The sequence below is a fragment of the Chroicocephalus ridibundus genome, chromosome 3 (genome assembly GCF_963924245.1).
Source record: "Chroicocephalus ridibundus chromosome 3, bChrRid1.1, whole genome shotgun sequence".
Classification (NCBI taxonomy): Eukaryota; Metazoa; Chordata; class Aves; order Charadriiformes; family Laridae; genus Chroicocephalus; species Chroicocephalus ridibundus.
Window position 1 is genome coordinate 68,044,405 of NC_086286.1, and position 17,475 is coordinate 68,061,879.

Sequence of the window (17,475 nt, forward strand, 5' to 3'; positions counted from 1 at the left end):
CCTCCATTAATCTCGTAAATATTTTTTAAACCTGTATAGATATTTGTCTAGGCTCATTCCTGGTGGCAATGAGTTCTTCAAGTCAATTTTGTTCTGCATGGAATTGTGCTTATATTTTTTTTGTCAGGAAAAGGAGTAGAAAAAAATGTATTGGTAAAACACATAACTTACTGTAGAAATAATTCCAGATATATAGAAAAGCTATTACAGAAATAAATCAAGGTTTCATATTCACAGCCTTCTAATAATGGATAAGGGAACTGATGACTGAAAGGAAGATACGGCTTGTATTTTCATTTCTTCAGCAATTCACAAACTATTGCTATCTAGTGTAGTTAAAGGAATAAAATGAAGTCTTTTTTTTAATGCACATTTTTTATTCTATTTCTTTTACTAGCTGGTAATGATCACAAGAGGAATTAGGAATATAACATGAAAATTATTTAATCCCTCTCTATGCTCTTCACTTCTTTCCCTCCCCCCGAAATAGTCTGATTTCCACATACACTATTTATCTTTTACAGCATCTTGATAATCTAAAATGTAATTTCTAAGTGTTAGCTGCTTTGTTAACCTTACTAGAAACATGCAAGTATAAACTCAGGACATTAATTTATGAAAACAGCTCTTCAAAATTCTGATATAATTTATAAAATCGAATTTACCATGATCTGATATAAAAATAATGTTCAGGCATTTATGTAAATTCATTTGCTTAAGACCATCCATCAGCATCCCTACTATGTTGTCCACTCTCTGTAATGCCATAATGACCTGCAGGACAAAAATAAGAACATAAATTAAGTGTTAATCACTTCAGTAAAAAAACTGAATTTATTTCTAGGGAGAATAAATACATTTAAACTGTAACAGTATATGCTAATAAAGAGTAAGGAGCTCTTCTTATAGACCATTTAAGGCTTGATGCAGTCCAGACATAAATGAAGGACACAGGGGACCTGAAACTGTGCAGTAACCCCCACATTCATGAGAGGGAGCACATCTAGCGCACACTAACAGGAGGAACTATGAGACTAGGAGACCCAGAGCGTTTTCAATACCCCATTAAACTTTTTTTTTGCCTGTTCCTACTTCTCTCAGTTGTACACCCTTCAGATCTGTAGTCTTTACATCTACTGAGAATGGACTCAACAGGTACCCATATACTGCTGAATAAAAATGGGAGCCTGCAGACTGCACAATATCTGCACTGTTCAGGGCTACTTTCTTCTACAGAAGACTGGCTACGTCTACACTATACAGCTCTTGGCCTTCATTTTTTCTGGGACCCACACCATACTAAGACATAGCTACACATTTTTATGTGTCATTTCAGTTGAAGTTGTTAAACAAATAAACAAAAAACAAAAAACCCAAACACACTGAGAAACCAAGCACCCCCCCCAAAATCCTGACCCCCTCCCCAGAAAATAGACCCCCCCCAAAAAAAAAATCCCAACCTCTCCCCTCAAAAAAGCCCCCCTCCAAAAAAACAAAACTCCACACCCACATTATAGCCAGTGAGGGTGGGTTTAAACGTATGAAATAGAGGAAGTTTGTTGTATTACCAGGGACACAACTGAGGACAACAGGGCGGGCATGCCTAAGGGTGCAGATGCTGATGGGGAAATAACAGAGGGCTGAAGAGAGTAGAGGAAGCCAAACTGGTAGTACTCTTCCTCAAAATCCCCATGAGAGAGATCCCGAAGCAAATTGCCCTTAAAATCACGACTGGATTATTCTAAGTCTCAGAGGAAACTGTTTAAAGGGACTGAAAAAGACAAGGAACAAGCTACCCATCTAGCACGATTTGTGATCAGGAGTCTGGCATTCAAGCTCACTTGGGTAGATACAGCCACTGGGGCTACTTTTAAATACTTGCTAAGTAAACAAAACAAAAAAGTATTTTTAAATTAAGTCATTCTGTTACCTCATTGAGCTATTTGTATGAGCTATCTTGCTTTGTGTGAACAAAGACGAGATGCTCCTGGGGAGACTATGTGCACAGCGCCTCAGGGTCTTTCTCTCCAGAGCATTCCTGACATACGGGACTTTAGATCCCCTTATTAACCAAGGAAAAGGATAACCAATTTAAACACATTCCCTATACTACAGTTCTAGTTAGTTGTCTGCTACTTCACTGGGCACTTACATTCATCTTCTAGTTCCTTACAGGAACAGTAACTGTTCACACCTCAAGAGAAATTGGTAGGAGCTTTTTACTGTTGTCACCACTGACATACCTAATTATGTCACCTAGGACATACCTAGTTAAAATGCCCAGACTTCCTGACCACTCAAGACAGGAGAATTTTACAATATTCCTGAATTTCCAAGGGCTTTTTCCTTTGCATTTTTCACTTTGGTTTGTTAAAATGTAAAGCTATTTAGCACTTTTGAAAACAGTAGCACCCCCAAAGACTTCTTAATTTATACAATAGGGACACCACAGACTGATGGGGTGAATGTCCCTTTTAACACCCTCTTTCCGAGAAGGCATAAAATCTAATTGCAGGGAGAGATAAGAGCAATACTTATCTAACCTTTGCACAGAAGCTGGGGGGAATGAATTACAATCATAACATGAATACTTAACCACCAAAACTTGGACCATTGCTATAAAAATCTCTCTTCTTGTTAAATTGAAAGTATACAAGCTTTCTGTCCTCACCCCTCCCCCCCTAAAATCAACATAAAGAATTAGTAGGGGTAGATAAAAGAACATACAAGACATATCCAAACATGCTTTGGCAATTTAAGTTATTGCAATACAGAAAATAAAAATTAGACTTACTAAATAGGCTGTTTATTACAAGCTTTCTATCAATGTTAATTACGGATGCGCTGTCTATTCACAAATTTTTTTCCTAATAAGCATACTGAACATGGTCTTGGTTAATCTAACATGAATTATGGAAGTTTATTCTAGTGTCAGAGCAAAGCTTCAAATTGGGAAAAAAAAAAAAAAGAAAAATTAAGAAGCTACAAGACTACTTACTCCGCTGCTTACTGGTCCAAACCGATGGCCTGAGGAATCTGGTTCTTCTAAATACAGAGTGTAAAAGTGTGGTCTATATCAAACAGTACCAGAAATGTAATATTTTACATACACGTTGAGACAGTTCGAAGATATTTCAACAATGGATATCAAATATTGGGTATCAAATTATCAGAGGAAGGACACGTTAAAGGAAAACAGAGAAATGTAACTTAATAAAAAAAGGCTTCAGTTATAGAAACAGTTTTGCATTAACTAATATTTTAACATTGTTAGAATAATGCATAAGATATTGCTTAAAATAGGAATCATATTTATAAAGTAATTCATTGCAATACCACTTGAATAGGAACTTACGCTTGCAACTGTGTACCTACCTTTCATCTTCAGGTAACTGCAGCCAGCGCAGAACAGTTACCACTCTTTCTTCAAAGGGGATTGAGCTGTATCAGAACAATACAAGATCAGCCAACCACGTATTTCCAAGAGCTAAAAAAAAATTTTGGTCCCACATCACAAATATCAATGTACTTTTAGCAGAGAAAATTGAATTCAACCCGTTGCCATTAATGGTGATTTAGCAGGACGCAAGTTTATCTATGCTAATTGCCTGTGACTCTACAGGAGTTAATGACCTGACGTAAAGCGCCCTTGAATATTGTCCCCATTGACTGCAATGCAATTAGAATAAAGATCCCAGTATTGCCTGTATTTATTATACAAAGAAAATAACTGGCTTCAAGGTGCAAAATCACATGCAAGTTTTCATGCCTGTATTATCTTTCGAAAAAGGTTTCATTTGGGGATTATTTTTTTTTGTTTAAATGTTTAAACAGTTTGAATACAAGTTCTCATACTATGTCACAAAGTAGATGCTCTACATCAAATACTTAAGTAGACCAACAATAAGCACGTTGACCTGTAACAGCATGAGGCACCCACAAAGTTAGTAATTCGGCTACTTAACGCAAGTTCAAGTAACAATGTAAAAGTTCCTGGAGAAAGAAAATGTATGTAGTAAATGATGAACCAGAATGCCATGCTATATGAAGGGTGTGGTACAAAAAAACAATCCTAGGAAGATAGAAATGAAAAGCGCGATTTCTTGAGCAAGATTTGAAATTACTAAGTAACGGATGATAAACAGATTTATGTAGAATTTTCATTAGACAGAAAATGTTTAGTTGTAGTGAGGAGCAATCACTGACGAAAATATGACTACCTTATGTGAAACGTATTCAAAATTTGCAATGAAAATAATTTAACATTGGAACCATTTACCACAGTCAACAGTAAAACTTTAGTTTTCATGGACAATATCACATCAAGACCTGATCCATTCACTGTATGAGAGGTTTGGATATAGTGACTCTAAACACACAAACACAAAAGATTTTTATAAATAGAAACAGAAAAGCACTAAAGCTTCAAAGCTGGCCGCTCTTAAAGCTGTTTTTTTCCACAACTTTCCTGTAAAACATTTGCTGAGGAATGACAAAGTGATTAGACAAGGAATCTACATTATACTGAAACAAAGTTAATAGAGCCTTTTTTTCATGTTGTGTGCAACAATTTAGAAAAGCAGGAAAAAAACATATGCTTTCTCTCGTATCTGTCCTATTGCAAGAGTTAAAGTAATACATTCATCCACGACACAGGAGTTTACATACCCATTGTAATTTTCATACAGGTTTGGAAAGGTTCCATTAACTGCTACGTCTGACCCAGGCCAAAAGAACGTACCCGCTTTTAGACCTTGGTACATCGCCGTTAGCCAAATCTGCAGGAGAAGAACAATCAACATCATTAGGGCAGCTCATTGAATTAGCTGAGTAACTGCCAGATCCACTACCACCCCCCACCAGCTCTGCACCTTTCAGCAAGATCAAAATAACATAAGCGGAGCACTCCAAACACTCCATCTTGCATGTCTGTGGCCCAGATACATCTTGCAGCCTCATTCCTTGCAGCAAATGCTTGCATCCCTTCTGCTGCTACACCAGGAGGAGCCAGGACAGGAGTAGGAACCGTTAGCTCCCATGTATGGAGCAGGGACTCAGGGGCAGAACCAAACAACACGTAGGGGAAATGCCTCAAGAATGGTGAAGAGAGGAGGGGTGGGAATGTTCCGAGGACCTATGCCCCACATACTCTGAAATATGGGAGCAAGAGTTTGGTTAACTCTTCTGATTTTACTGCTGATCTCATAATTTGAAGATTTCTGTTTTCCTCTTTGCTTTCTTCTGTACACCACTTTCTTCTCAGTGGCCCGTAAAGGCTACACTTTCTTTCCAAAAAAAAAAAAGTATTGGTCATCCCCACATTAATACATAGTTGCATCTGTTCCCTTGCTATTCTTCTATTCTTCAGGCTAGCACACCCAGATTTTCCCATGCCACTTCATTTTGATGGCAGTCTCAGCAGATATGCCATAGCTGTATGATTGAACCGAGATATTTTCTTTTAAAAATCACATCTTTAAGCTTAGTAAAGGTTTACACTGGGCAGAGTGTAAACCTTTAATACTGCTTATCACTAAGACTATCTGGTCTGTTGATTTCCTCAGAGAACTTAACTGCAAGCCTACTTCATATTAAAAACAAAAGAAAATCTGGTATCTTTATTAGCTATTTTAAGATAGTTTTCTCCTTAGAGAAAGTTCCATGTAAGTTCAGCAACATCTGTTAAACTTTGTTTCATTTGTCATTTTGCAGGTCTTGTATGGCAGTTCCTAATCACGCTGAGTAATGCTTCTTGGCTGACTCAGAAGTACCCTCTGTACTCTTTCAACATCACTATGCATCCAAGCGATATTAAGTAACACAACAACAGGCTGATGTACATTCTCAGCAGTGTATTAATACTTACAGGCTGTCCTTGGTACCACTGCGGATTAAACTTCTCTTTGCTTTTAAGGGTGAAGGATGCATTTCTTTTGGGGTCATACATCTTGTTATCAATTATACCATGAGATTCAGGATACAGCCCCTGTAATTGAGAGTATAGCTTGTTGCAATCCTACAGAGAAAAAGAGCCTTACAGCTACACAAACAGGTGTCTGTTAAACAAATACGTCCAGTGCATAATCTATATGAGACTTTTACTTCACCAATACCTCAAGACACAAATCTAACAGCATCACCTACCATTGCTAGCAAGCTCTACCTTCCAATTCTTAATTGCTTCTTAATGAGATTGAAAAATATAGGCAAGCAACTTGCTCTGGGATCAAACCGGAAGACACCATCTCAGTTCACACGTGGTGTATCTTTAGTACCAATGAGCAAGCAATTACCTATGGTGGACCTCCATCACATCCCAAAACCAGGGATTTCAAAGGAGAATTGCCTACCAGTAGGTGAAAGCTCTAGGCAGGGATAACCATTACCTAACCAGTGAAAGAAGTGCTCAGAGGCACCAGCTGCTAAGTAGTTTTAACAGACTTTGTGCTCTGCCTTCAAGCAGACAGTTCCTTTTTTACATAACAGGATGTAACACCACCACCATTAGGACCCCGATAAACATAAGGGCCCGCTACTTTTCACAGGAATAGGGAGCTGAGGCAAAGCTCTATACTGTATTTAGGGACATTGTCACATGGTGGCAGGGCATGATTAATGCCCCTTAGTTGCGTATTCGGTGATGGATATTTGAGAAGATTACACAAATTAAACATACCATTCCTCACTTAGCAAAACACAGGCCTGACAAACTGGGAAGATAAGAAATAAGGTGCAAATCCTCAGAAGTATTTGATTAAATTTTAGTTCTGACATGATGAAACTAAAAAGGATCTGCTGGATTCCACCCTGCATTTTGAAAAAATTATTCTTTTTCCTTCTATTCGCAGGAGGTATTCTCTCTCCAAGAGAGAGCGAGCAAGTTGCAATTTAGTGAAATATTTACACAAATGAGAAGTTGTAAAGTGATGTGACCTTCCACCTTTAAGGGAATTCTTGCAGCTAGTCTTAGAAGGATTGGATTACTTAATCAGACTTGATCTGACTGCTTAGCTGCAGTGTTATATAGTGACTGTTAATCTAAATTAGATAAAGAGTATTATATATACATTTTCATATTCTAAAGGGAAATCCTATTATTTTAATAATCCCTCAAAGAAATATACTGTTCCCTTGGAGAAAACTTCATAATGAACAGTCTCTTCAGTAAAGGAAACATACAATATACAGGAATTCTTACTGTGACAATGGAGTAATGATTGGGAAAGGTTTTTGAAGGATACACTGGTCTCATACTGGAAGTGTATGTTCCACATTTCTCTAGAGGGAAGAAGAGAGAAATCAGCAAAATTACAGAAATAGAAACCCTTGCAGGTTTCTCTCATGAAGACATATAACTATTAGAAAAAAAAAAAAAGAGAAAGACTAAAGATATTTCCAGAAAGTTTTCATTCTTCAAAATTCTAGAGTTAATACCTCATTTTTCTTCCCACATTCATTTACAAGCTGACTAAATGGCTATTAGTACAAGTTTTGTATATTCCCAATGACTGACTTCAATGGTAACATGAGCAAAACCTACAGTAGATAAGAATGAGTAATCAAAGAAATCACACTCTCCAAAGTTGCCTTGGTGTGCCGTAAGTGAAGTCTGCAGCTTGAGACCAGATGCTTTGCCCCTGGGTGCTCCCAGAGATGAAGCGGCTGCTGGCACAGCAGTGCCCTGGCTCTCACAGTCACCTGTCAAATCACTATTTATTTTGCAGCCTCCTTTTTGTTTGTGGTTGTTTTGGGTTTTGTTGCTAAAAATAAGCTCTTATTCTGGGATGAATCGCAAACTTTTCTTCATCTTGATATAAAAATCATAGGATTTTAAGGAGATTAGTGCACACTATTTCCTAGTATGAAGAAGCATTAGCCAGGCCAAAGAACTTAAGCAAGCCTTACTTATGTTAGGTGCTTAAATTTCCACAGGCAAATGTATGGGCCCTGATTTTCAGAAAGAGGGGGGAAAAAAGAAAAAAGACTTTATTAACAACTTAAAGAATACCATGTGATAACCAAAACCATTTCAACTGATGCTAAAGAGCAAAAAGCAATGACCCTATAGAAAGGCCACCATTAGGTCATTTTATAGGGTATAAACAAAATAGAAAGGAAAGGTTTGATAACAGAAAAGGTGTTGCATCAAGGCACTTTGAACTCATTGGATTGGGGCTTTGGATTAGATCACAGTTGAAATAATCAATTTGAGCTAACAGAGATAAAAAGAAGCCAAGCTGGAGAAATAAATCCTCTCAAGTTACATAGACATTCTCTCCCACATTTGTGTTCTGTAGTAACAAATCATCACTTGTACCCTTTTTGCTACTGGAACACACCTGATGCATTTCAACCATTTCCAAATCTATTGTTGAGGATATTTTCTGAAATCTTTTTTTCTTTTTTTTTTTTTTTGGGGGGGGGGGGGAGGGTGTTGAGGTTTTTTTGTTTTGTTTTTAAAGTAAGTGAAAAATACACTCAAAAGCTTTTGTTTTGTCCATAATCCTAGGGGATTTTCCTGGGACTTTCCATGAGAGTTATCTTTTTTCTTTTTGGCTTGTTGCCTTAGTTAAAGACAATTAAAGACAAAAGGAGGATTTGTTTAAAAATTATGTATATCACAGCATAGAAGTATGTGAAAATGCCTTCTCTGAACCCCATACACACACCTTACGGCAATGCCTGGGGTTCATTGAAAACCCTCAGCTCCATGATGAATTGCCCACCTTTCAGCAGGTAGCAGAGAACAAAACTTGCTAAAAGTGAAATTATGATGTTGGCTTACAGGCATCTGCCCTAACAGATTTCTCCAAGGACATATCAGAATTTCATTGTAGGCATAGCTGAATTAACAGGACTAGATAATGGGAATATTTTTTTATCTAATAGAATGCTGTACTTGCCATCAAGTGTTTTAAAGAGGAAAATCCAGGGATTTAGCACAGTTTTGATTTAATGAAGAACTGGGAAGTCTGATAAGTTACTTAATGCTAATAACTGTTCACTGCTTTGTAAATGCTGTCATTCATAAACTGTGTCCCTTTTTGAACACTTACTAGTCCTGTAAATGGATAACTATGAACTTCAAAAGGATTCAATACAATTTTTCAGCCATCATCAAGTAACTTATCCACTACTGTTACTTGTCTACTACAGAGGAACATATTTCATCACCCTTTCCCGCACAGTAAAATACTGTAGCAGTATTGACACACTCATGGAAGTGTTTATCTTTACAGTATGACTCCTGGCACCATTTTCAGTGCCTAGACATGTGGGACATGAAAGCACACAGAGATTTGAAGAAACAGGCTCTCAGAGTGTCATGCGATATACACCCTAGTGACATCAATTTTCATGCATGAGACAATTTTTCTCTTACTGAAGAAAATTTGCCTTACCTGAGGCTTTTCACCCACCATTGTACTATGAGAGGAGAAAAAGCCTAGAAAGCAAGGTTTTGTAACAAGAAAGCTGACGATCCTTAAATACATGCTAGAGGGTTTCTCTTGCTGCTCTCCTGTTAACCGAGTAGATGCTGGTGCACCCACAATGCTACCTGCATGTTTTTTCACTGCAGGGTCTTGTCTAGTGCACGACCCAGACTGGTAATGGGAGTGCTTCAGAGAAGAAACACGTTATGGATGATTCTCACCATTCTTAGATGTAATTGAGGGCAACAAAGCTGTTGAGGGGTCTAGAGCACAAGTTTTATGAGAATCGGCTCAGGGAGCTGGGGTTGTTTAGCCTGGAGAAAAGGAGGCTGAGGGGAGACCTTATTGCTCTCTACAACTACCCAAAAGGAGGGTGTAGCGAGGTGGGCGTCAGTCTCTTCTCCTAAGTAAGAAGTGATAGGACAGGAGGAAATGGCCTCAAGTTCCACCAGGGGAGGTTCAGGATGGATATTAGGGAAAAAGTGCTATCAAACATTGGAACAGGCTGCCTAGGGAAGTGGTGGAATCGTCATCCCTGGAGGTATTTAAAAGACAGGTAGACATGGTGCTTAGCGACATGGTTTAGTGATGGTTTTAGCAGTACTAGGTTAATGGTTGGACTTGATGATCTTAAAGGTCCCTTCCAGTCTAGATGATTCTATGTTGTATTGCAAAAGTTTTCTATCAGATTACAAAAAAAAAATTCTCCAGAGTAATGTAGAACTGTAGACATAATGCAGAAATAATATTTTACCCCTAGACTGTTCCTTATTTTATTGTGTCTAAAACATGTATAATTAGACTTTCTGGTTTTAGAATCCTTTAAAAATCTAAGTTTAGAGCATCAAGAACTCCATGGTTCTGGAGAAGTGAAGTGACTTTGATGAAGATATTAAGATACTTGTATTCCTTAGCGGTCAGAATTTATCATGGGTTCAGTGGAAAGAGAAATACAAGTTTATTATATAAGTAAACAAAAGAAGTTGCACTGTAGCCTATCCAGACCAAAGAATGAAGAAACTTTACACGTGGAAGTTGGATGTCGTAGCCTGGAAGTCCTACAGATGGTTTGTGGCACTGATATCTTTTATGTCAGCAGAGTTACAACCATTTATAATAGCCAGCCTCTCCTTAAAATGCTCAAGAAGTTTCTTCAGTTGATTTTTTATAACTTCATCTAATGAAATTGTTTCAAATGCCTTGTTTTATTCTAACATTGAACAAAATGAAAAAATAAACCTAAAACCTCAAATACATCTGTGAATTGTTATCCTCTGGAACAGATCAAGTTGTGACAACCACTGCACAAAAAAGCAAGTATTTTTACTGATTTATTTTTAGTCAACTGAAACCAGTTACCCCAGGTAGTAATTTATGAATGACAAGAAGATTGGCATATTTTTCAGACATGAAATGCCATCAGTTCTTTACAGACCACAGCCAAAATAGAGACAGGAAAAGCAACTAGAGTTACTTAGACACTACAAAATTAAGACAGACACTACAAAAGCTAGGGAAAGAAATACGTACTTATGAGGGTCTCCTTTCTTCTGAAAATGTTTGTGAAATTAAAGTTTTCTCAGATTCAGCACATTTCTACCAATCCTTCTCTATCATCTGTTCCTAATCTCTTCCTTCTCTATCTTCTTATTTTTAAAATATAATCAAATGCTTTCTACCTTGCATCCCATTTTCCAAAGCCATTCCACCTAAATATGAGACCATATGCAATGTAAAGTAAAAAGCAGGTCTACTTCTATTTTGAAGAAATAAAGAAATAAAGAAAGCTCACCGCAAAAAACATCCACCTCCTAAATATAGCAAGGGCTACTTAATAGTTTGAGTTTTCACTAAAAATCCAAAGGGGTCTTTCCTCACACCCTCCCTCTCTTTGCCCTTCCACCCTCCCACCCCTCAGGCTGTCTATGCACAGTTGCTTTGGGCAACAACTTAAAACTTCCACCAAAGAAGAGTGAGGATTTTAAGGAGTAAGCATAGCTGCATCTATGAATTTTTCAAGTAAGACATCATGATATTACTTAGAGAAAGAAACTACTCACGTAATTTGCTAATAACAGGCAGAAGTTCACCCCAAGTCTGCAAATATTCTGCTCTGAAGCCGTCCAATGAAAATAGTAACACTGGAGATTTGGTAAATCTGAACAAACAGAAATCGAAGCATTAAAAGACAGACACTAAGAAATACTTTCCTATCACTTATTTCAGGCAGTTTCCCACAAATGGTGGGGGTGTTCATGATGGGACCATAAACCAGGCCAGGGAAGTAAGTGTCCCTAAGCAGAAAGGTTCGCAGACTGGTGGGGTGGTGAGCAGAGCAGCCGTCCCGTCCCTCTGCTCCCAGGCTGGCTTAGCAGGCCAAAGAGGCTGAGGATTGCAGTAGGGCATGCACAGGGAAACCATGACAAGGCCTGATTTCAAACACCCATGAAATAAAGAACAAGCCAAGATGCTCATGTAATCTGTCTGGTGTGTTTGGGACTCCTTATCTTGAAATCAGTCCCACTGGAGCAGCACTCAGCCCCTCCAACCCTGAGGCAAAAGCAGGGAAAGAGAAAAGGCAGGGTGAAGCCATGGCTTTCCTTTATTAATTTTGCTCCTGAACAACTCTAATCTAGCTGAAAAAAAAAAAGGAATTTATCTTTTTACATATACTATACACAAAACTGTAAGAAAGTCTAATCTACAGGATATGTTAAGTCAGCAACCATAACACACATTTTTCCTTCCATCTTGCAAAGATTATTTAACTAAGGAGAACTTGGTTCCTGTACCAGAAGTAGTGTCAGTCTCCAAACTGAAAAATGTGGCCCTGTAACTGGAACGCTGTAACAGCATTTCTGCCTGAAGCTTGACAGATAAGTTCAGGAACTGATTTCATTGGAACTAGCAAAAATAAATTCTCCCCTTCCAGTCTCCACAGGACTTATGTTTTCCAGTCTTGACTTGTTCCCAGCTTCAGCCCTGTTCAAACAATTTCTCTCCAACTGTAAATACTTAAAACATTGCATCACAGATGAGAATACTGATCAGTAACCTTGAAGAAAAATTATCTTATGTTTGACCTATAGAAATGAGGACATGTGAGACTACAAAAAAGTCACTGCAATGCAGCAACAACCACTGAAAACAGATTCACATAAAAGAACTGAATATATTTTACATGTCAATTGCAAGATCAATTTTCCTTTTTATGTTTACAAATCGTAAAATGGATTTTTAAAAAAAAAAAAAACTTTGTTGCACTTCAGTTTCCCAAAATAAAACAGTGAGGATAGAAGACAAATATTATTTGCAAAGTGTTGACAATTTCTTTAGTGAGGTACACCACAAAAAAAATCCAAACAGTCATTTACAAGTGAAACATTTATAAGCCTTATTTCAGTCAAACAAATGTGACTATATTAAACCGAAGATTAGTCAGGCAACCAAAACATGTCTATCCTAAGAAAACTTTAATCAACAATTTGGACAACAGTTCAGCCAAAAGGATTTCATTAGTCAGAACCATTACATAGCCTATCCTACATCCCAGACAGAATAAGCCATTAAGATGTATTTGTAAGATGTGTCTTTATAGCCTGTTTTTTATTTATATGGTGTATTTAATACCATCTTTTGAAAATCTTAGCGAAGTCAGCTAGTTGGAAATGGGAAATGAATGATCTTCAGATGATGACTAAAGTCCTTTGGCAAAACGGAGTAGGGAAACTTCATGTACTGCCTTTGCCTATAGTACAAGTGGTTTTTTGCACCACATATTCTGATCTCTACAACTTTTGCAAATACCTTATCCCCACCCCCACCTCCCCCAATACAGAGGTCTAAAAACCTTCACTGCAAAGTTTCCTGCAACAAAATATACACTTTGAGGCAAAGACTGTTCAATATTACTTACCAACAAGAATAACTTTGAAAAAAAAAATAACCCAAATCTAAAAAAACTCCTTAGAAAGGGACTTTACGCAACTGTTTCTGGTTTGGCATTTAGAAGTAAACCAACTGTTAAGTACATGTTTTGGTTGTCTGCAAATCCAGCTACTGACCCCCTCACACATGTAAAATTAAACTTGGCAAAATAGACCATTGCCACAACTAGGGAGACTGACCATTTTGCTTCTCGTATACTCGACACATGCTGAAACTCATATAGTTAGTGATATGCCCTGGCCTCAGGGAAGCAAAGCAAGACAGACCATGTTAAACTGCACTCTCTCTGGAACAGCTCCAGTGAAATCCCCAGACAAACTGACCTGAGCTCAGTTCTGAGATATATCAGCGATTTCCATAACTTCTTCCTGTGGGTAGCCAAGGTTACACTTGCTACTTCAAAAGTGTGCTACCAATGAGCAAGCAAGCCTAGGACGCTCAAGTTTTGGCCCTGCCAGTGATTCACGCTGGCTGTGGCCAAACAATATGACAAGGGTGTTTCACAGCTCTTGGATAAATACATATGCCACAGTCACATCCTGACTCCAAACTGAAGGAAATGCAGTGGTAATTACCTCCTCCTATAAACTGGCTTCTATGGAAACATAGGGCAGACAACACAGGCTTGCTGTGGTCTAGCAGGTTCACCAGTCTGGATGGTCTAGAGTCCAGCACTGAGGACCACACTGCCAAGCTGACCTGCCTCACCACAGGCAAGTTAGACCACAATTAAAGAAAAAAATAAAAGAAGAAACAAAAGGAAAAAAGACAAGAAAGTCCCCTTGAAAAATCTAAACATACTGCACAGAAAACTTTCTGTCCCCCCACGTACAGACACTACTGCCTATATACAGCCACCAAGCATAGAAGTTAAAGCTTTCTTTTCTGATAAAGGTACGTAAAACCTCAACAGTAAGCATAATAGCAGTCCTCAAATAGACAGGAGAGATCTACAAAGAGGAAAGCAATCAGCTGCTCTTCCACCTCAATGAAGACAGAACAAATAGTAATAGGCTTAAAGTACAACAAAAGATACCAAGACATCAGAAAGACCATCTAGCTAAGCACTAGGTTATGAGTAGGTTAGCTTCAGTGGGTTTGAATTCTCAGAGTATTATTTCACTCCTAGAACAGGGGAAAGAACTAGATCGCTCCTGAAATCTTATAGCCCCTTAACTTTATAACCCTATTAAATAACAAAGAACACAGTCTTGGAAAGACTTAGGTGTGTAGTTAATTTTAAGCATTTGTTCAGTCTCATTGATATCAGTGGGATTTCTTAGATTAAGCACCTCATTGAACACTGCATGGTCTTTTGTCTATTCTGCACCACAAGAATAAACCTGACTAAAACCAAACCAGAATAAAACCAGCCATTTGAACCCACAAAACATGCTGTATTAATATGCACAGAATCAGAATTGATATCCCGAGGCCTCAAAATGAGCACTGAGCTAAAGTCACCTGCACTCCTGCCTATCCCATAGAAAGAAGCGGATTGTTTACAGAGTTGTTTGTTTTGGGAGAGGTTTGTGTGCTAATAGTCCGAGATGAGCCTACAGTCAACACTGTTTGATTCAACTTTGACCACACATCACCCTTTCCTGGGCTGGGTTTTATTGCAACATTTCTGGTTTTGCCAGGATTAAAACAATTTTAGTAGAGTAACCACGTATCCCTTTCATACGCTGAACAGAAATAACAAACAAAAAACCCTAAAAACAAGTTAACCGACAGGAGTTGCCCTATGGTATTTATGCCATTAACTTTGACGGTGGATCTGCACAAAGCTCTTGCTTGTTTATCCACCCCTTGTGGGTAACGCTTCCTAATCTTGCATTAGGGAAACCAGCATCCTAGAGTCAGTTCCCAGCACATGGTCCTGAATGGTTCCTGACCTCAGAACAGGAGTTAATGACAAAAGCTTCCAGAACCGCCTGGCTACCACCCTCCTATGTGGGGGCTCACTGGGGACTTGGACTCCAAGCTGGACAGAAGCTCCAGTTTCTGTCTCGATGAAGGTTCTGAAGGGTCAGCATTTGTTACTGCTCTGAATCTGAATGAAAAGTGCTCGTTTGGTATAAAAATATTCCAAAAGGAAACGTATTTCATTTGACAGTATTATAACTCCAATGAATAAATATAGCATGATTTAAATATCTTAAGTCAAAAAAAAAAAGTAATGACATAAGAACAAAATGAAATGTTTTTACTTTACTAGAAATATCCCCAGCACACTATAATTTCAAAATCATCAAAATGAAAATAGCTTTGATTTCGCTGACACTTTTCAAACAAGGACATAATTGAATTCAACTCATCCCCACAACATATCTACAAACTCTTTTCCAGTGGAATACTTTTCAGTCAAGAATCTTTAAGTCACTTCTACAAATAACTTATACATGCAATCACAGTTTGCATTCAACCTTAGCTTTAAAGTTGATTTGAAGATCCCACAGCAAAAGCAGTACAAGAAATGCAGGCTTTTTTCCTGGCTGGGAGCTTTGCTGGACTATTTGAGCCTGAGTGCTGATGCCATGAATTACATGAGTCATTCCCCACACAGTGCATACATAACTTGCAGGAGCGGACCCAGTGTGGAGCTGAGCCAGAGAATACAAGGATCCCATGGCCTTTTACACCTTTTAAAGAAAGTAGTTCAGACAGCTTGCAAATAATGCTGTCCCATTGCTGGTGAGACTGGGACAGTGATCTGCCCACATTTTGCAGCTCTAGGGCAGGAACAGGCAAGGAAGTGGAAAGGTCTTTAGAAATGACCAGGCATGGAGGCAGTTTTTGGAGCCTGAGATTGCTGGATGGGTCCCAAAATATTTGATACAGCGAGCATTGGAGCACATGTGACAATAATGAGGTGGGCACAAGGCAGAGCTGCCCAGAGCACACACGTCTGTGGGAGACAGCGGGGTTCGGGAATAGGCATGTCTTGCAAGTCAAGCAAGTGGTGGGGTACAGCAGCGCTGCTGGGACAGAGCAACCTGATCTGTTAGTAAGCACTACCAAATGCTGGCTGAAGAGGTGTCCTCCTCTGTCTGGCAGCTGCCCTTACTGTGGATAAGAAAGGCAAGCAGGTCCCAGGAAGGCGCGGTAGGGAAAATAATCTCAATAATGAAACGTAAGCAAAGAGCAGAGCTATGCAAATATGCAATATCCTCACCCTTTCGGACACTGAGGTTCAGTAATGTCCTCACATTCTTCTTCAACCCAGCTTGCCTCTCCTTAAAACAAATGAGTGCAATTTATTTTTTAAGACAGAACATTCTGATCGATAAATGCAAGGGGTTTTTTTTTTTTCATTTTACTAGATGCTTTTAAAGTTATATTATGTCCTTTCTCCTTTCATACAAATATATGTACATATATGAGAGACTGTAGGAACTTGTTGAGGATATTTACCTTTACAAACAGCATGATAATTGACACAGCAATCTTTGTTTTCCACACAATCATCTGAACAGGAACAATGATATTCTGGTCGCCTTTTCTCTCCACACCTGAATTTATTGCAGGTCCATATGTGGGCTAAAAAACAGATGAGAGAGAAGGACAATGATTAATCATAGAATAGTTTGGGTTGGAAGGGGCCTTTAACAGTCATCTAGTCCAACCCCCCCTGCAATGAGCAGGGACATCCCAGTGTTAAGTGCAACTTTAATAAACTGAGTGTCAAGTTGTGTCTCAAATGTGTACACGCTGATATCTCATACATGCATAATATTGCAAGCTTTGGCACTTTGGAAAATAGAAACACCCATGGCTAAATAATCTAAGTGCATAGCCATCCGAATACAATTCTGCAGCATATGGTTATAAATAGCACAGATCAGAAAGAACCTTTTTTACAGGCCTCCTTAAATATGGTAGTTTATGCGAGTTTAATCTGGTAAATGCATACTATAAAGGAGCTCCCAAACAACTCCCCCAGAAACAAACCAAACTTAAGTCTGAATTTGGAATGCCTAGAAAACACTGAGCAGCAGCAACTTATCCTGACTTGCACTGAAGTCACAATGGATTTTACCAGTTGCCGTCAAGCACTCCAGCTTCTTTCAGCACCTCTTAGGCACAGGCA

At 38.5% G+C, this 17,475-nt stretch overlaps 1 protein-coding gene across 1 annotated transcript in view; it reads right to left on the minus strand.

Moving 5' to 3' along the window:
- ENPP1 (ectonucleotide pyrophosphatase/phosphodiesterase 1) overlaps window positions 1–17,475 on the minus strand; it is a 59,202-nt gene that overhangs the window by 21,783 nt on the left and 19,944 nt on the right. Inside the window, exons 4-12 of the mRNA XM_063329587.1 lie at window positions 16,800–16,925; window positions 16,561–16,621; window positions 11,495–11,592; window positions 7,199–7,278; window positions 5,867–5,986; window positions 4,669–4,778; window positions 3,376–3,441; window positions 2,999–3,071; window positions 666–774 (exon numbers count right to left, since the gene is read on the minus strand). Of these exons, the coding sequence (XP_063185657.1) occupies window positions 666–774; window positions 2,999–3,071; window positions 3,376–3,441; window positions 4,669–4,778; window positions 5,867–5,986; window positions 7,199–7,278; window positions 11,495–11,592; window positions 16,561–16,621; window positions 16,800–16,925 (843 nt within the window). The remainder of the gene's footprint in view (window positions 1–665; window positions 775–2,998; window positions 3,072–3,375; window positions 3,442–4,668; window positions 4,779–5,866; window positions 5,987–7,198; window positions 7,279–11,494; window positions 11,593–16,560; window positions 16,622–16,799; window positions 16,926–17,475) is intronic.